Source organism: Haliotis rufescens, unplaced genomic scaffold, assembly GCF_023055435.1.
Source record: "Haliotis rufescens isolate VD_foot unplaced genomic scaffold, xgHalRufe1.0.p SCAF_16, whole genome shotgun sequence".
Taxonomy (NCBI): domain Eukaryota; kingdom Metazoa; phylum Mollusca; class Gastropoda; order Lepetellida; family Haliotidae; genus Haliotis; species Haliotis rufescens.
In genome coordinates, this window is record NW_025963846.1 from 16389025 (window position 1) to 16406525 (window position 17501).

The 17501-nt window shown below is 39.2% G+C and overlaps 2 protein-coding genes and 1 non-coding gene across 4 annotated transcripts in view; 1 reads left to right on the forward strand and 2 right to left on the reverse strand.

The window, feature by feature from the left end:
* Positions 1-6351, forward strand: part of LOC124120935 (laminin subunit beta-1-like) — a 71961-nt gene extending 65610 nt beyond the window's left edge. For both annotated transcript variants that reach the window (XM_046483849.2, XM_046483857.2), the window contains exons 27-31: positions 684-859; positions 1656-1797; positions 2585-2761; positions 3453-3609; positions 4349-6351. In XM_046483849.2, coding sequence (XP_046339805.1) covers positions 684-859; positions 1656-1797; positions 2585-2761; positions 3453-3609; positions 4349-4482 — 786 coding nt within the window. In that variant the 3' untranslated portion in view covers positions 4483-6351. The remainder of the gene's footprint in view (positions 1-683; positions 860-1655; positions 1798-2584; positions 2762-3452; positions 3610-4348) is intronic.
* Positions 6352-8751: 2400 nt separating this feature from the next.
* LOC124120963 (phosphate carrier protein, mitochondrial-like) lies at positions 8752-15004 on the reverse strand. Its single transcript, XM_046483900.2, has 7 exons — positions 14864-15004; positions 14612-14731; positions 13009-13313; positions 12521-12702; positions 10567-10739; positions 10299-10409; positions 8752-9239 (listed from the first exon to the last, which is right to left on the reverse strand). The coding sequence occupies exons 2-7, from the start codon at positions 14724-14726 to the stop codon at positions 9079-9081; spliced, it is 1047 nt and encodes a 348-aa protein (XP_046339856.1). The 5' UTR covers positions 14727-14731; positions 14864-15004; the 3' UTR covers positions 8752-9078.
* Positions 9559-9762, reverse strand: LOC124122691. The gene has a single exon (XR_006859202.1). It is a non-coding gene; the product is annotated as a small nucleolar RNA SNORA53 (small nucleolar RNA).
* Positions 15005-17501: the final 2497 nt, after the last annotated feature.

Genomic DNA, 17501 nt, shown 5'->3' on the forward strand with positions numbered 1-17501 from the left:
TGTCTGGCGCTCAGCATTAAGGGGCTAAAACAAGGACTTGTCGGCTCAGAGTCAGTATACTGTGTCTATACAAAAGGAAAATTGTTGTTACCTACATACTATTTCAGCTAGAGGGAAATAAGGATCCTACAAATTAATTGTATACCGTATTAAGGCCATTATGAATTAATTATTAGACTCCACCCACGACTTACATCATTTTATTGTGTTTATTTCTTTTATTTGATGAAATCCACCATATACATAGTTCTACCAAACATTTCTGCATTATGGGGATCACAGTTGGTTGCAAAAAAATATATACGAGGGGCGTTCAATAAGTTTTGCAACTTCAATATAAGACCAAGTCGCAGAATATCTTTTGCACTTTTATTTTTCAATATAATCTCTATTCACCTCAATACACTTATTCCATTTCTCCTTCAAGCTTTTAATGCCACTTTTATGGAAATCCGCAGATTGGCCCTCTAACCACGCCTCTGTGGCAGCCTTTATGTCCTCGTCATCCTGGAAGTGTCTTTCATGTAGGGCAGATTTCATTTGCCGGAACAGGAAATAGTCACTGGGGGCTAAGTCTGGGCTGTACAGTTAAATCACCCACCCTACAACCCAGACATAGCGTAGAGTCATAGTTCAAATCCGCATTAAACCCAACTCACTCACTCACTCTTTTCTGTGTCAAGGTGGCGCAGGAGGTGCTGGCTATGAGCATATCTCTGACTCCGGCTCAGATCGAGGAGCTGGCAGATAAGATCAACAGAACCATCCAAGGTTTACAAAACATTGACTCTATCCTGGATGACACAAGGGATGATTTGGCGAAGGCCAAGAGACTCAAGCAGAGAGCGGACGATGCATCGTGAGTTATCAAAGTGCTAGTAGTTGATAAATGTTCTATTGGTGATGTATTTTCTTGCTGTTCTCCATTGTCTTATTCTGAAAACCCAAGTGTCATTGAGGTAGGCCAAAAGTTGGTAGTTACAGCATAATGGATTGAGCTTACGTACATATAAAACAATATCCACCTCTCACGTAACAATATTCAACTCTCACGTAACAATATCGTACTATCGCGTGACAATATCCAACTGTCATGTGACAATATGCAACTCTCAAGTAACAATATCCACCTCTCATGTAACAATATCCAACTGTCATGTGACAATATGCAACTCTCTAGTAACAATATCCACCTCTCATGTAACAATATCCAACTGTCATGTGACAATATGCAACTGTCATGTGACAATATGCAACTGTCAAGTAACAATATCCAACTGTCATGTGACAATATGCAACTGTCAAGTAACAATATCCAACTATCACGTAACAATATCCAACTATCACGTAACAATATCCACCTCTCACGTAACAATATCCACGTAACAATATCCATCTCTCGAGTAACAATATTCAACTCTCACGTAACAATATCGTACTATCGCGTGACAATATCCAACCCTCAAATAACAATATTCACTGCTCACATGACAATAATCACCTCTGATTTGGCAGCTGCATGTTTGATTCAAGTTTCAGTTTAGTGAGGTTAAATCTACAGATAACCTAGGTCTGCAGTGAAACCACAGTATGTTCCTCTGCTACTAGCCACAGTAACATGCACTGACAAACGCCAACTGGCATTGATGTTGCAGAGGGGATGCTTCGGCTATCCAGAAAACAGCCGAGGATGTTCTCAGTGCCCTGGATGGAGCTAAGAAGGCCCAGGAAGAAGCTGAGAGGGAGATCATCACCGCTGAGAATAACATCCGCGATGCTAATGATGATCTGGCCATGGTAGGAAACCTTGCAGATGTCAAGATATAATTATCCCCCTACATTGTCACATACATACCAGGATATAAACTGTTGTAGTCTTATTGCAACAGCTTCATCCTAAACACAGGCAAGTGTAGGCTAGTGATTGCAAGTAGGTTACATGGTCGGATCACTGGGGATTCCGGATTGGAACAGGTTGTGTTATAAGGTCTGGTCGTAAGACACAACCAAATACATCAGGTGGTCAGACTCAGTGACTTTGTTGATGATGTGTCATTGTTCCCTGATGGTGTGGATCGTTGCTCACAATATCAATCAATGGAATGTCTGATCCAGATTTGATTATTTACAGCCCACAGTCATATTACAGGAATATTGCTGAGTTAGGCAAAAATCCACAAGCTTACAAAACAAACAATACACAATCTGATAGGACACCGGCAGTTCTTAGTTCCTAATGTAGCAGTCTGCGACATGAACCAATAGTCCGAAGCCTGAGTCAAAAGTTAAATTCTATTCAGTCTAGTAAGCTCAGCTAATAATAGTCTATATGACAACACTAAAAGCTAATGAAAATGATGTTAAGAGCAACGTTTGGGCTAGTGGACTCAAAAGTTTTGGGCACAGACTGTTGTGGTAAGAGGCATTGGGTCTGGTCATAAGGCTTACCAACTCTCAGGCATGACGTTAACAGACACTGACGTTATCAGACTCCGACGACCTGCACTGATGCTGATCTGCCTACTTTCTACCTCATCACGGATGTTCAGGACAGTCATTGTAAGAAGTATGTTGTGTTTTCTAGATTGAGTCGGAAACAACTTCAGCAGCAGATACGTCCAACAGGAGTATGACTATCTTGGACAGGCTGAAGGCACGTCTGAGTGATCTCCGCAAGAAATACAACCAGAACAAATTTGAAGTAGAAGAAGCAGAGAAAGCGTCCAGAGAAGCCACGGATCTTGCCAACCAGGCAGAGAGGGTATGTACATGTGTCACAGGATTCCTGGGGGCACGGGTGGCCCAGTCGTCTAAGGCACCGCAATTCGCTGTGCAGAGTTGCGTCCCATGGGCACGCCAGAAAACTATAATTGTGGGTTCGCCCTGATTTTGTTTCTAGGTTTGTCAGCACCATACCCGTACTTGTAGGTTTCACCGTAGTAAACGTCTGAGACCTGCATCACTTCGGGCTTTATATATACTCAGTAACCATGGTAACAGAGGGTTGTGTGAGGTGCCACTGTATAGACTCAGTGTCACTCATCATTTGACCGCCCCACGAAGATCCGGGGTAGAGTAGGCCTTCAGCAACCCATGCTTGCCATAAGAGGCGACTATGCTTGTTGTAAGAGGCAACTTAAGGGATCGGGTGGTCAGGCTTGCTGACTTGGTTGATGCATGTCATCATATCCAAAATGTGTAGATCAATACTCGACATCCGTCACTAGATTGGCTCGTCCAGACTAGATTATTTACAGACCGCGCTCATATAGCTGTAATATTGCTGAGTGCAGTGTTATACTACAAACAAACATACATCATTTTACCAATTGTGTGATTTTAGATTCTTAACACAAGGGCAATGGCACCCTCTACATATATATTTTATCTTGGGAAAAGTTTTTCAGACTTCCTGTATAGACCTATTGATAAATATATTAGCCTTGTTTCAGGATGCAAATGACCTTGATAACAAATATCAAAGTGCAGCTGGTCGGTTGAACAACAAGTTCAATATGACGTCTGATGCAAACGAGCGTGCAACACGACTGAAGAAGCGAGCAGATGAACTAGCTGCCGGCACACAGGAGAAATATCAGAACTTGAAGCGTAGGTCAAACAACCTTATCTCACATTAAACAGGCTTTGCTGTACAAATTTGGCACACAGTAACATAGAATGCAGTGAAAATGGTCCTTGTCATGACCTTAAGGTTAAAAGTTAAAGATTTATTTGATCCCTAGATTCAAATACCACCAGAGAATATCTGAAGGACTCCAGGACCCACTTAATTTAGAACGCTGCAGTACGACCACATAATTAGATAAAGATAGAACTAAATCTACTGTATATTCCTTGAGTCACAATAAAAGCGATCAGGATCCCAGTTTAACATTAATCTGAAAAGGACCCCTGTGACTGACAGGCTTTCAATTGGGTATGTTTTAGTTTTGTTCACACGTAACATTTTAACGTGTAAGTAGTTTACTAAAGAAAAATTTGTTACACATTAGGCTTAAAAAAATAATAATATTGGTTCTCAGGCACCGCCCTCATCATCACAAAGTCTGCCGCACGTTTAGTTTTTTTTCTCCATTTTTAAAAAATACTAAAAATCCTTAAATATTTGAAGCCTAACGGTAGTCAATTACTGTATTCCCAGGTTGATTGTACACAACTTTTTATTTGTTTACGCAACTGTTTATTTGGTTACATACTTGTTTGAACAACCAAAAAAAAAGGAAGACGCCCGCCCGCTCAATATTTTCAAAAACATTGCCTGAGAACCAATTCCTTTTGTCATGCCATTTATTTCCTCTACATAATTAGGTATTCCTCTTGTTTCCAGGAATGCAGCAAGATTTTGAGGACAATAACAAGACACTGAACGAGCTGTCAGACATGATTGACGAGCTGAATAGACGTATGCAGGAGTACCTGGACAAAATACAAGAGAAATCAAAATATTATCGTAACTGTTAATTGTATCATTTATCAATCCGTGTCACTCAGTTTCTCGTAAGCCATGCTTGTTACCCACTAGCTGACTAACAGGGTGTCATCTCTCAAGTAGATGCAGCCCTAAGGAACAATACAAGGATTGGATTGTCTTCATCAGGCTTGCAGCATTACCCTGGACAACCATCGTCCTTGTTTTGCCAATAGCAGTGCTTCAGTCAGTATGGGACAATCTTTGTTTCTGTGAGGGAAGAAAGAGTTGCCTCCCTTCCACTCCTACTGTAGACTAGATTCCCTGCATGCAATCGTCCGCTGGTCTCTGTACTATATTTAATGTTTGATATCATGTGATTTTACTCCATTTTATATCTTTGTATGTGAAATTGTATTTTTGTATTGTACATACCTACCCAGTCCTGTAGACGTGTCTGTTTTTAATCAGTTTTGATAATGGCAATTTTCATCCGTGATCTTTTTTAAGGTTAATCGCTCGACCATGAATTTTTGCCAATTGATGTAAACATATTTTTTTAGAATGATCTGAGATATTTTAGATAAACATTTTAATGTTAATGGTAGATGTATTTTGATATGATCATGTATTTCATATGAAAAAGTAAAAAAAAAATCATGATTCACTTTGCTCAGCTATGACAATGATCTGATTATATTCATTAGCAAGTATCATTCAGTCGTTAAGAACAAGTTCAAATTACTTCCTTTCCTGCCAGCTGGTCTATCAACCATGCCTTACATTAAGTTTACCTGTATAAGGCTACCGCATATCTTACAGGTGAAAATGTCTGGGATACAGTTTTCACAAGTAAATGCTGGTATATTATTAAATTTTTTACCACAAGCTAAATCAATTTTCAAGAGGTGTCTGATTTTCAAGTTTAGAGACAAGTGCCAAAACTATTTTTTATACAGGATTTGTTTCAAGTTTGACTTGATGATTGGTTAAAATGTTGTAATATCTTCACCTATATATAAATGCCATCACTGTTACATTTTGGTTATTCATGATAATTTAGATATGGCGTTATCTGCCTAGGCAAGGGAGATATCCAGGGTTTTCTAGGCAAGGGAGGTAACCCAGCTGGCAAAAAAACTACCATGGTGCTGTGTGAACCAATACTCTGTACAGCGTGTATATTTATGCCATGTAGAATACACTAGACAAGTAGGCATTTCACTTATATAAAAGTAGAATATCAATATTCATGCTGCTGTCTGTTACTTTCTCTGACCAGGCTCCAAGCGATCTTTGATCAGTTAGTGATACATATGTATTTTAGGGCATTGGTTATTATATTTTTCATGTAAGATCTGAAGTTTCAATTTGATATTCAAGGATATTTATGCAAGGTAAAATTAACACCTTACTCAATGATTCGTTTGTTGGGTACTTCCAAAGGTGAAGTTATTTGTACCAGTACATAAGTTTTTATCAGTCTACGAGATACAAGATAGAATTAGCTGTATCATCTGCCCCTAAGCATCTTAGTGCCAAAAAGTATCCAATTGTGCAAGAACACTTTTCAAATAAGGAGCAGATATGACCAATTCTAATCCCAAATCAGTCATCTTCAAAAAGTTTATTTGGGTAGCAAGGATATTGTCATCTGTTTGGGATTTTGTCGTACGTGCTGGTATTTTGATATTAGTCATGAACAGTGGCTTGTCTGTCATGTTCATTTACAAGTTGTCTCAGTTATTACTTGCATAATTCCCTTACTATTCAGGTCGACCAGTCACCTCCCTTCCAGGGGAGACAACTGCTCAACTGCATCAAACCAATGACATGTAGTGATCAAAAGTAGAATATCCAAAGCAGACTTACACCATTTTGTAATTTTTATATCACAAGTCAATAAACTTCTATTTCTGATATTATACTGGTTGTGTTGATAATTTGAAAACCTGTACAAGACCAACTTCCAAACATGTTCCATGAGAACAAAGTTGATCATTGTTAACAGGACTTGACTTACATCGAATGAGTGAGTGAGTGAATATTCAAGTTGCGTCGTAGCTGCCTGCAGATAATTGAGTCTAGGCCAGGTACCACAGCAACTGAGGGCAACAACAGGGACGTTGAAATACAAGACGGTCCTAATTTCAGTCTGCTCTATAAATGAGGTGCTTCCCCGCCGTGATATTGATGGAATATTGCTAAAAGCGGCGTAAAACCATACTCACTCACTCACTATAAATGAGGTGCTAGAGATGCTCTCCTGCCCTGGAATCTCCAGAGAGGCTCATAGTACAACTTCATAGATATCAGCAGGCCATCAAGCTCTAATGGATAATGGCATCTCAGCTTGTTTTCGCAAAGATCATTAGGATGTTCTCGGTGATAGTGAGAACTTGTATCTGATTTTAATGAGATTGAGGTAGTTGGAGTGCGGGTCTAAATAGCACTGATTTAGTCGGTTCCCATCATTGGTGTCGGATAAACCCAACGTGCGGATTAACAAGACTTGACTGTATTTGGCTTCCAAACTAAAGGACTTGTTTGTGTAATGAGACATTTCTTAACTATTGGTAGGTGAGGTGGAATGGGGTTTAACGTCGCGTCCAAGATTATTGCACTTATATAGCGACGTGTGTGTTTTAGCCCCTTAATGTCGAGCGCCAGACGGTAACAAGTACCATCTTTTAACGTCTTTTGGTATGACGCGACCGGGGATCGAACTCCGGACCTTCCGCTCTCTGGGCGGACGCTCTATCACTAGACCACGGAGGCGGTACTATTGGTAGACTGATACTGTAGTCTGTTGAAGCGAGTAATATAATGGTGTGTGTATGTTTGTCTTGTGTTAAAATGAAACTCAGCTTAATTCCAGCAGACTATAAATATTTGAGTCTGGGCAAGACAATCCAATGATATGAGCAATATTTATATAGGTTCTGCCCGTTTATCAATCCCCTTTCACTGTACCAGGTGGAAATAAATATCATTAAAAACAAAATGAGCAATGATCCCACTCACCAAGCCATACCACCAAATAAGTTGCCTCTTCCGACCAGCATATGTTGCTGAGGGCCAACTAACAAAGAATCCCCACAGGCAAAGCAAGTCTGACTTCCTAATCCCCATATACCTTGACACAAGGTACGGGGGACCTCTCTGACCTGGAATCGCCAGAGGGTACCCTTACTTAAGGCAAGCCTGTGGTACTGAGGAACTATTCTGTCCAAGAGTTTTCATCAAACTAACTTTCCAACTTTGTTAGTCTAGTCATATGAAAGGAAAATCCATAACTCAGCTTCTCGAGAAGATAACCATATGTTTGTTTGTTGGTTGTAAAATGCCGCACTCAGCAATATTCCAGCTTTATGACGGCAGTCTGTAAATAATCGAGTCTGGACCAGACAATCCAGTGATTGATATCACGAGCATCGATCCACACAATTGGGATCGATGACATGCATCAACCAAGTCAGCGGGCCTGACCACCCGATCCCATCAGTCGCCTCTTACAACAAGCAGTCGCCTTTTAACACTACTGATGTGGAAACAATAAAAACCTGGTGGGAGGGAGTTTTACACCATTTTAAACAATATTGCAGCAATATCGAGGCATTGGACACCATAAATGGTACCCATGTGATGATCAACACCGGGCATGACAAGCTAACAATCACTGGGCTACCCATCAAGTGAGTAAGTGTGAATGGTTTTGATTCCACTGAAGTTTGGAACTAATATTGAATAATTTTAGTATTGATAAATTGTTTGATAGGCATTACTTAGAAGTTGACAGATGACAAGGTAGACACACTTTATGCTTATCTTATCCATAAAATTGTGTCTACCTTTAGTATTGATAGAAAAAGTAATATTTCATACCTTGTGCAGACCATTCTGAATTACAGCGTCTGAATTTGGCTAGTGTAAGAAATGGGTTGACAATTGATTCAAAGAATGTCCAATGTTCTAACCAAATTCAACCAGGTCATTGATTTGATTCTGAAACTGTAAAATATACTACTAAGCTTGATAGGGATAATCAGGCATCACTCTACTTCAATAAACACTTGACACGAGAATCAGTTTTGTGTATCATGGACAGATAAAAGTATCCCTTCGAAAGTGGAGAAGCATACCCCGGTACTTTACAGACCCTGCTGTAACCAGTTGGAAGTACTCCCTGTAACTGCTTGGGTTACCGGTATATAACTTGGCATTATTCCCCACAGATAGGGCATGTGTCTCAACATAACATGCTTATTGAACTGTGACGTCTTGAGATGTCACATTCCAACACACAGAAAACAAAAGTGTCCAAGGTTTAATATTTTTTATTCACTCTTGCATTGCGATGCTAGATGATTCCTCATAAATATTCACACTGTATTGTACATAGTGTCAAGATGGCTTTATCAGGTTCCCCTTCAAATGGCACACATACTCAGATGACCAAAGTCATGACCAAAATCAGTTAAAGCCATGAAGTAGATTAACAACAAAACATTTTTGAAGATCAAGACATGGAATAAATATTTTCCATCTTGGCAAATACAAAACAACGGCATTATCAATATGTATCTATTGTGTGTTCAGTAAACAGATCTTCTAAATGTCCAAGCTCTCATTCTAAATTGCAGCCATCATCACTGGGTAATGCCCAGCTTACGTTTCAGTGATTCTGGCATCTCTGGTGGTGGTGGTCGTGGCAAACGGAAGTACACCTTGACAGAGTCGTAGATGAACCACTGCAGGGCTGTCAGTGTGCCGATCATGATGATTCTGGGGAACAGGCCCTTCCACATACCTGACAAAACAGCATTGATCAGTGTGAATAAAACAGTGTCACAAAAATATCTGATAAACATTATGGCATGTCAGTCAAAACTACACTACTTGATAATGATATTTGCCTGCCATTACTTCAGAAATAAAACTTGCATTTACAAATTTGAATCTCATCTACACAACCGTCACTGATCTGGTGTTTGTAAACTATATTCTTAGAGGAAGGGGTTGACTGTATGTATAACCTTTGTAATTTGTAATACTATATCTTAGTTAAAACTAAAAATGTAAGTTACTTTCCAAATGTTTTATTTAGATACTGACGTATAAACACTTGATGTGTCCGAAGTGACAGCCTGATCGTGGCACAAACCGACATGACTGTCGGCACAGTCCAGATCCAAAGTCTGCCATGTCAGGTATACTGATCTAGCACACCAATGACTCAAGCACTCTCGACTGTACAACACAAGGTTGCTGGGTCCGACACTACACACGAGCCTGTAGTACACTGCCCCGAGAGTGGATCTAAGGAGTGTGCAAATTCAGCTTGAGTTTTAATTTTTTAACTTTTAATCATTTCAAAACATTCAAGATTTAATTAAACTATCTCATGTATATAGTCAATCATAGTTGTATGACCTGCAGCAGAAAAGTAAAATTGTCAATAATACATTAATAAGTTGCATGGCAGTGGCTAATAGCATGAGTAGCAATGCTTACACCATGGAACAATGACCCAATCCTTAGTTTCTTACACTCATGGTACTGTGAACCTATTCTGTCCCTGAATCACCACACAAAGAAAGTTAGTACAAACTTCCAAATTCCCCTATTGTTTTAACATTACAAGGGCATTTTACCCGAGCTAGTAAAGCATTTGAGCTTAGTTTTAACCCTGACTTAGCCCAGGGTTAGAGATTAACACCAGCCTGGAACCAGGGCTACTACAAATTCCTGTGGGCTAGTACAAATGTTCAAATTGTTTTAACATTACAAGGGCATTTATCTTTACCCAAGCTAGTGAAGCTTTTAAGTTCAGTTCTAACCTGCATAAGCTGATAAACAAACGACATACCTCCCAATCCAAGTTTCTTTGCTGCATCAACAAAGTTGCTACCTGCATCCTGATTCAGCTTTGACACAATTGTGTCAGCGGGGTGAGAAACAATGGCACAGAAAACACCAGCTGAAAAACATTAAGAACACTACAGTAGGGGAAAACATGTCAACAAAGAAGTTAACTTATCAACATCCATCACACAATTAGCATGATTATTCCCACATAATCAGGGTATTCATTTTCCAATTTAGAAATGTGGTATTTAAAATAAAAAGTAGCTTACCAATATAACCGGCAGCAAATGTCACAATAAGCTGTTCACTCTTGGAGCATTCAGCTCTTGGTCTAGGAACGACATACTTGTACAGAGCTTCTACTGTACGTTCAAAGCAGGCAAACTTCATCATGGTGTATGGGATCTGTCGGGCCCACAGTGGCACAAGACCCTTGTAGAGTCTGAAAAACAAGTGAACATGTGGAAGTAACAGAACAATAACTTTTCTCTGCATGCATTATGTGTGTGTTAAAGAATGTTGGTGTTTAACACAAGCTGTTTGAAATTAAGGTAGGACTGGGGTCCTTGATGTTTGCTCCTATAGTACATGTATTTAAACACTTAACTCCCTCAATCTCTTACGTTCAACATTAGGGTTATGACATGGACCCCTTAACTTTCAAGCTAAATTTCAAACATTGGGAGGCAAGGTAATTGTTGGAATGGACACGTAATAAACTCATGTATCAGTTGGGAGATTTCTCTTACATACTGCATGTTAGGCGAGATGAATTCCAGAATAAGAAAACATCAATACCTGAACCTATGCCATGCTGCACACTGAACATGAAGGTATCTGCTGGTGTGTTTGTTAGTACAATGATACCCTTTCCATTCCTCCTTTTTTCCTAAACATAAAATGATGGCTCCACTCTGCACTTTATTCAGTTGTTTGCCAAGCCTTCACATACTTATGATTGTTGAAAAGGATAATCAAATATAACTATCGTTAATGTCAATTTCCACAGTTGGTTGCTTATGTTACAATCCACGGCATGTAAATAAAATCAACACAAAACAGACAAACCAGTGATTGATACAATAAGCGATGTCCCACACTGTCGGGGCATCATGATAAAACAAGTTACAAAAACTGACTACCAATCCATTTTGTCACCTCTTATGACTGGCATAGGTTACATGGTAACTGGGGACCAATTATATCCCTGAATGCCCACAGATACATTTTGATAGTTGTGTATATTTCCTCAAGAGTTCTAAATGACCTTGCAAGATTTAGTTATTGTCAGTTGTTTCCTTTGTTTAATGTGCTTTGAATCTAACTTTCAAATGCCACAAATAAGTTGCCCAGTAATAGTAAAACAGCTCTCTACAAAGTGATGTGTGTGCAAGTTGTTTTAAAGAATGTTCAGTGATTATACAACATGTACAAATGAGTTAATCTGGGTATATCGGGGAAATGAAATGATAAATATTTTGTCACTTTAGACATGTTAGAGTCTCAATTGACAAAGGAATCTTGCATGTTTGGTGTAATTTTCATCCAAAATTGTCCTGATCCTATTTTCGATGACAACATCCTTAACACTCAGTACTATCATAAAAAACACAACCCAGGGACTAACAGAAATTCTTAACTTTTTTCATTATATCATGTATAATGGATGTCAAAAATATTTTCATGATGTTATTTCTTGTTTCTCCTTTAGTCTTAAAGCTTGAGAGGTAAAACCCTGTCCTTAACTGGGGTCGATATAACCATGATAACTGCTGACCCGTTAAAATTATGAACAGCTTGCTGAAACAAAGCAGATGGCTCGTCTGGCTAGTGAACATTTGTTCGTCTGTTTAATTATTTTAATTGCACATTTAGGGGGAGGGGGGGGGGATGACGTCGTGTAAATGGTTAACTCAAAGATCATCTCGGCAGAATGACAACTGGTAGCCATTTTGAAATGTTCTGTACAACAACATCTTTATTTACTCATAAAATCACCGCAAAATGAGGAAAATGGAAGCCCAAGATTAGATCTCAGAGTGCAGTTATAGATGTGTTATTGGTGGGGAGTTCTAAAATTTTCCCAGGCCCCTGGGTAATGGCCTCCCAACATTTTGTTTTGGGTCAGCTAGTTTGGAAAAGGGTCAGTAACTTTTGAACATGTTGAAAGGAGCAATCCCTGCTGGCTACATACGAATATGTTGTTAAATCTACCATGCTTACCCGCCAACACCCTCTTCCCGAAGAATACGTGGGAAACCCTCTCTCAGTGTGTTGCTCCATCCTGGCTGAGTTTGAATCCTGACCTTCACTGCTTCCATGGGGCAGAGAGCAATGTCGGCAAAGAATTCTGCCGATGCACTAGCAGCCAGATACAAGGAGGTACGCCACAAGTAGGTGTTTTCCTGCAGGATGATAAACATTAATATATAAATGTCCGTTTTGAAAACTCAAGCACAGAAATACACTACTACACAACAAAATACGTTTGATGTTGAATCTCAATACCTTTCATGACTATTCGATCTACTTTATCAGTTGTTCATAAGAATACGTGTACAGTTATTCATTAAATTCATAACATGCTTAAGGGATGGTTTACTATAATAGAAAGAACAAATTTACAATGTGTATTAACCTAGCTTCTTATTTTAACTGTGAACACTTCCAGATGGCATTTTTACAAGCTATTAGTATATGTCATAGATTACCTCTCCCATGAGTCCAGAGTAGAAAATTTTGAAAACTTCATAGAAGCCAAATTTGCAGAGTCCCTGCATGGAATATCCTATAAATGTTGGTGCCCATCCTTTTCCAAGGGCCCTTGTTCCTCCTTCTGCCAATGTGACACGGAATCCTTTGACGACGCTTCCATATTTCTCTGGGTCCACCTGAATTCTGCATTTCACCAAGTCCAATGGCACAACAGCCGTATGTGTAATACCACAGCTCAAGATACCTCCAAACCCACAAAGGGCATAGTACTTGCCTGAGCCAAACTCACAGCTGGTCTCATCTGAAAGGATTTTAACAGACAATTCAGTCACTATTCACATCCATTCTAAGTGTATATATGCACAGAATGCACATTTTGTGCTGATTTAAACCCTCATCTGTCTGTAATTTTTCCCTGCATTCAATATAAAGATATCAATTTAGCTACCATGATTACAATATCAACTGTTTAACATCGCATCAGCAATATTCCAGCTATAACATGGCAGACTGTAAATAATCAAATCTAGTAACATCTTGTGCAATTGGGGTATGATTACACACAATCGATTAAGTCACCAAAACTGAGCCACATTGTCATGTCTGTAGCCTCTTTCAAACACTTCATACAAACTTTTCTAGCCTGGCATCCATACAGGGGCATTTTTATGTGTGTAATATTAATAACAATTATTTTGATGGCAACTCTCTATACCATAAAGGTGTCAGTATTTGTAGTTCATTCGTAATAGTTTTACATTTGCTTCTATAAAATCATACAGGTCAGGTACTTATCAACTTACCTTCATCAAAACATCAGGGTTCAAAATTAACTTAAGTCCGCGACTAATAAAAATTCACTAAGGACTAGGCCCCTTGTGACATTTATTTTGGGCATATCATCATCTTTACCATTAGGAAGATGGCAACTCTGCATCAGATCACTATTGCAGACTAGTGAAATTTCCAACACTAAACATACATCCTTGGACATCAGGCTAAGCAATAACATTAAAATAATTGGAAGTAAGATTAGATGGTTTATGCATGCAACTCTACCACAGTCAAAGGAAGAAAGGGGAGAAAACTGACAAATACTGTCATCCCAACTTAACCTTGCCATGGCAGGACCTTACACTCATTCAAGGACAAAGACGTCCAAGTCAAAATGTCAATCTCAGCTTATTGTTGAGTTACCCATGAATGAGCCAGGCATACACGGCATAGAGTGTAAAAAGGTATAGTCAGGTCATTGTTACCATAGGCTACAATCTTTCGTATCAAATGTGAAAAAGATCACTTCAGGCTACATTACATGGCAAACCCAGCCTGCCTACTAAACTAAAGACGGTGCGTTTGCAATCAAGACATTTAGAAAAGAATTTCTTCATTTATACTCATTTATTCTCGTAGAAACAGAGATCATATGTCGACAATGTTTCATCTTTCCATATTCGTGATACAATTTGACATTGAACTGTCATCAGCTGATCATAAAGTAAACTAAACGTATAGATAGCTTAGACATGCATAAAGCATTATCACAAATGCATTATGTACAACAAACCCTAGAGTTATCAAATTGACATATTATCCTACCGGTACTGGCTGCAGCAATTGTTCGGTCTTCGTTGACTTTCAACCCCTCACATTTCGCGTGGAACGGATTATTGAAAGTGCCGCTCTGGGCGGACGATAGAAATGATTTGAACATCCTTCCTGAAAAGAAATCAAGAAATGTGTATTACAAATGCAGTGAACCCTTGGACGTCGTGAAGAAATTCGGTGATGATGCAACAACTATAGACGAAGTTCATGGAAATCTTTGACACGTTTGTCCTTCACACCTACCGAAAATGGCGTGCTCGGCGTAAAGAGACCGGGTGGAAGTCACGTGTTTCTAACATTGTGACGTCATATTATTTCACCATTTCCAATGTTACTCGATTAATTTTCACCAGTGCACCAGGCATTCTTTCAGCCTAATAAGTCATGGAATCTGAAGTGCTAACTTAAAAGATATTTGTCTAATAAAACTAATTATTGTAAAAACATTTCCGTGATGTACCAAGACAAAAATAGATGTGCCTTTTCGATTAGAGTTACACGTATAAACCGGTTAACACTGTCTTCAGCATTCTTTATACTTTATACGAGGTAACATTTATGATTTTACATGAAGAAACACCTAATGTCCATATCTATATCTATTCATAAAACCTCCACGAAAACGCCAAAAACGACATAAGACCATTACAGTGAGTGTTTAAGGGTAATTATTTTTAAAATACGTGTCTGTACATCTTTTCCCACTCGTGATGTAGCAGGGCCGTGAAGGTGCAAAATAGACAACACTCGTTATTTAGAACAGTTAGGAAGGTAATCATTTGTTTTACTCCCTTAAACATATTAAAGGAATAATAAGTAATATTAACAGTTCACAATATTGTCATCAACATCACAAACCGTTTTACATGACAAACATATTTTACTCTTATATTAGCTGTTACAATAGTTCGTCTACACAACTCCGTATCAGTAGTTATTCACTAAACTTACCACTTCATCATGTGTATTTCAATGATGTTCGTGTAATCTTCAGTTTCAAACTTTATATATTCGAACAGGTAAATCCTGGATTATCCAGTGAGATATATAATTCCCTGACTTACCTATGTATTTTTGTACAATTACCACTGTGATGAAACGAGTGACTTCTTTATTATTTCAAAGCGACAGAAGTTGGAATTTACAAGTCGACTCTTTTATGATATTACAGCTAAAGAATGCCACACAGGCCTAAATAGTTTTTTGTTTGGTTTACGGATCCGCCGACATTACAGAAAATACAGAAACATATAATCAGAACATGAATTGTGTATTTTTGTACCGCCGACGAAAAGAATCGCTTTGAAAATAAAAAATTTCCAAGGGATGTTTTATTACTAAAACGGAATTTTTAAATCGCTATTACAAGTAAGATTTACATTCAGAATATTTATATGGACCCAAACCAGGCCAGCTTTTTATCACCTCCCGATCCAAATCAAATGACCTTGTGAGTTAAAAAGGCCTGTACAATGCATACTTTCAAAAGAAAACCACTCACCCGACTAAGTTTTCCCAGACCTCTGTGTCTACCAACCCACTGGACTATCTCAACTGACCAACTGCCACATGCAAAGTGGGAATTATTCTCACCTGCCTTAACTACTCAGTTTCCGTTGTAGGCAACGGTCGTAACAGTTACGTACAACGCCCGCCAGCGATTTTCAGAGTTGCATAATGTCTGGACGACACTGGGGTCAATGACCTGTGACCGGGTCAGTGTCACACTCAGAGAGGTCATATAGAAAGACTACAGACAAATAGGTATTGGTATCAACATAAGTCATGAAATGAAAAGGATCACCGACGAAGTGGCCGACACCGATGTTATGTAAATCTGGCACGTTAACATTTTATGATATATATATTATCTTACCTGGAAATGCTAGCACTTAGAGTACACTATGAAACTGGCTTGAGTGAGTGAGTTGGGCTTAACGCCGCTTTTAACATTATTCCAGTTATATCACGGCGTGTCAGCTTAATGTGGGAGGAAAGCCCGAAGTGATGCAGGTCTCAGACGTTTACCACTTCGGTGAAACCCGCGAGCACGGGTATGGTGCTGACAAACCTAGAAACATAATTGGGGCGAACCGGGATTCGAACCCACAATCATAGGTTTCTGGCGTGCCCAAGGGACGCAAACCTGCACAGCGAATCGCAGCGCCTTAGACGACTGGGCCACCCGTGCCCCGAAACCGGCTTGAATAAGCCTGCACGTCGCTGTTTGAGACAAGGGAGATAGTTCTATTACAATAACTGCCGTTTCTGTGTAGATTTACAGACACCACTTGCTTGATAACGGTGTTAATCTATACCGAAACGTCATTGTAATAAGGAAGTTGTATATCCATAGAACTATCTCCCCTATTCATCACACGTCGCGTTCAATATTATTGCACTCAAACAGCGACGTGCAGGCTTATACAAGCCTGTTTCATAGTGTACTCTAAGTGCTGGCCTAACATTTAGTCACAGAAGTTTTCTTATTTAAAGATACATATCTACAAAAATGAAATGATAAAATCTAATTGGAGCCTAGACCAATGCTTAATTTCAGAGCTTAGGCAATCTAGCTCCCCCATATACCATGCCGCAGCTTAACATCCATACCCAACAAAGACACAGTATATTGCCTCCCATCCAGCCAGTCCTTTTCATATGCATACATACGGCGGATACAGCTTCTTCGAAATCCCATACAACTTCTCTTATTTCAGTCCAACAAGAATAATTTCAACTGTCATCAAAGAGTAAGGTATGGATTTTACCCTGTTATCTGTACCTGGTCATAGTTTCAATTTGTCGATGTCTGTCTGGGATCAGGCTAAAACGGCTGTCAGCAGCAACTCTCCAAAATTGCCTGGCGTCAACCATATTG

Bases quoted from the DNA above. Each gene is read 5' to 3' on its own strand.
- LOC124120963 (XM_046483900.2), bottom strand. From the start codon at position 14,726: ATGTTCAAATCATTTCTATCGTCCGCCCAGAGCGGCACTTTCAATAAT. The intron at 12,703-13,008 runs GTAATCTATGAC...ATCATCCTGCAG, and splicing joins ACTCTGGACTCATGGGAGAG to GAAAACACCTACTTGTGGCG. The intron at 10,410-10,566 runs GTAAGCTACTTT...AATGTTTTTCAG, and splicing joins ATTTGCTGCCGGTTATATTG to CTGGTGTTTTCTGTGCCATT.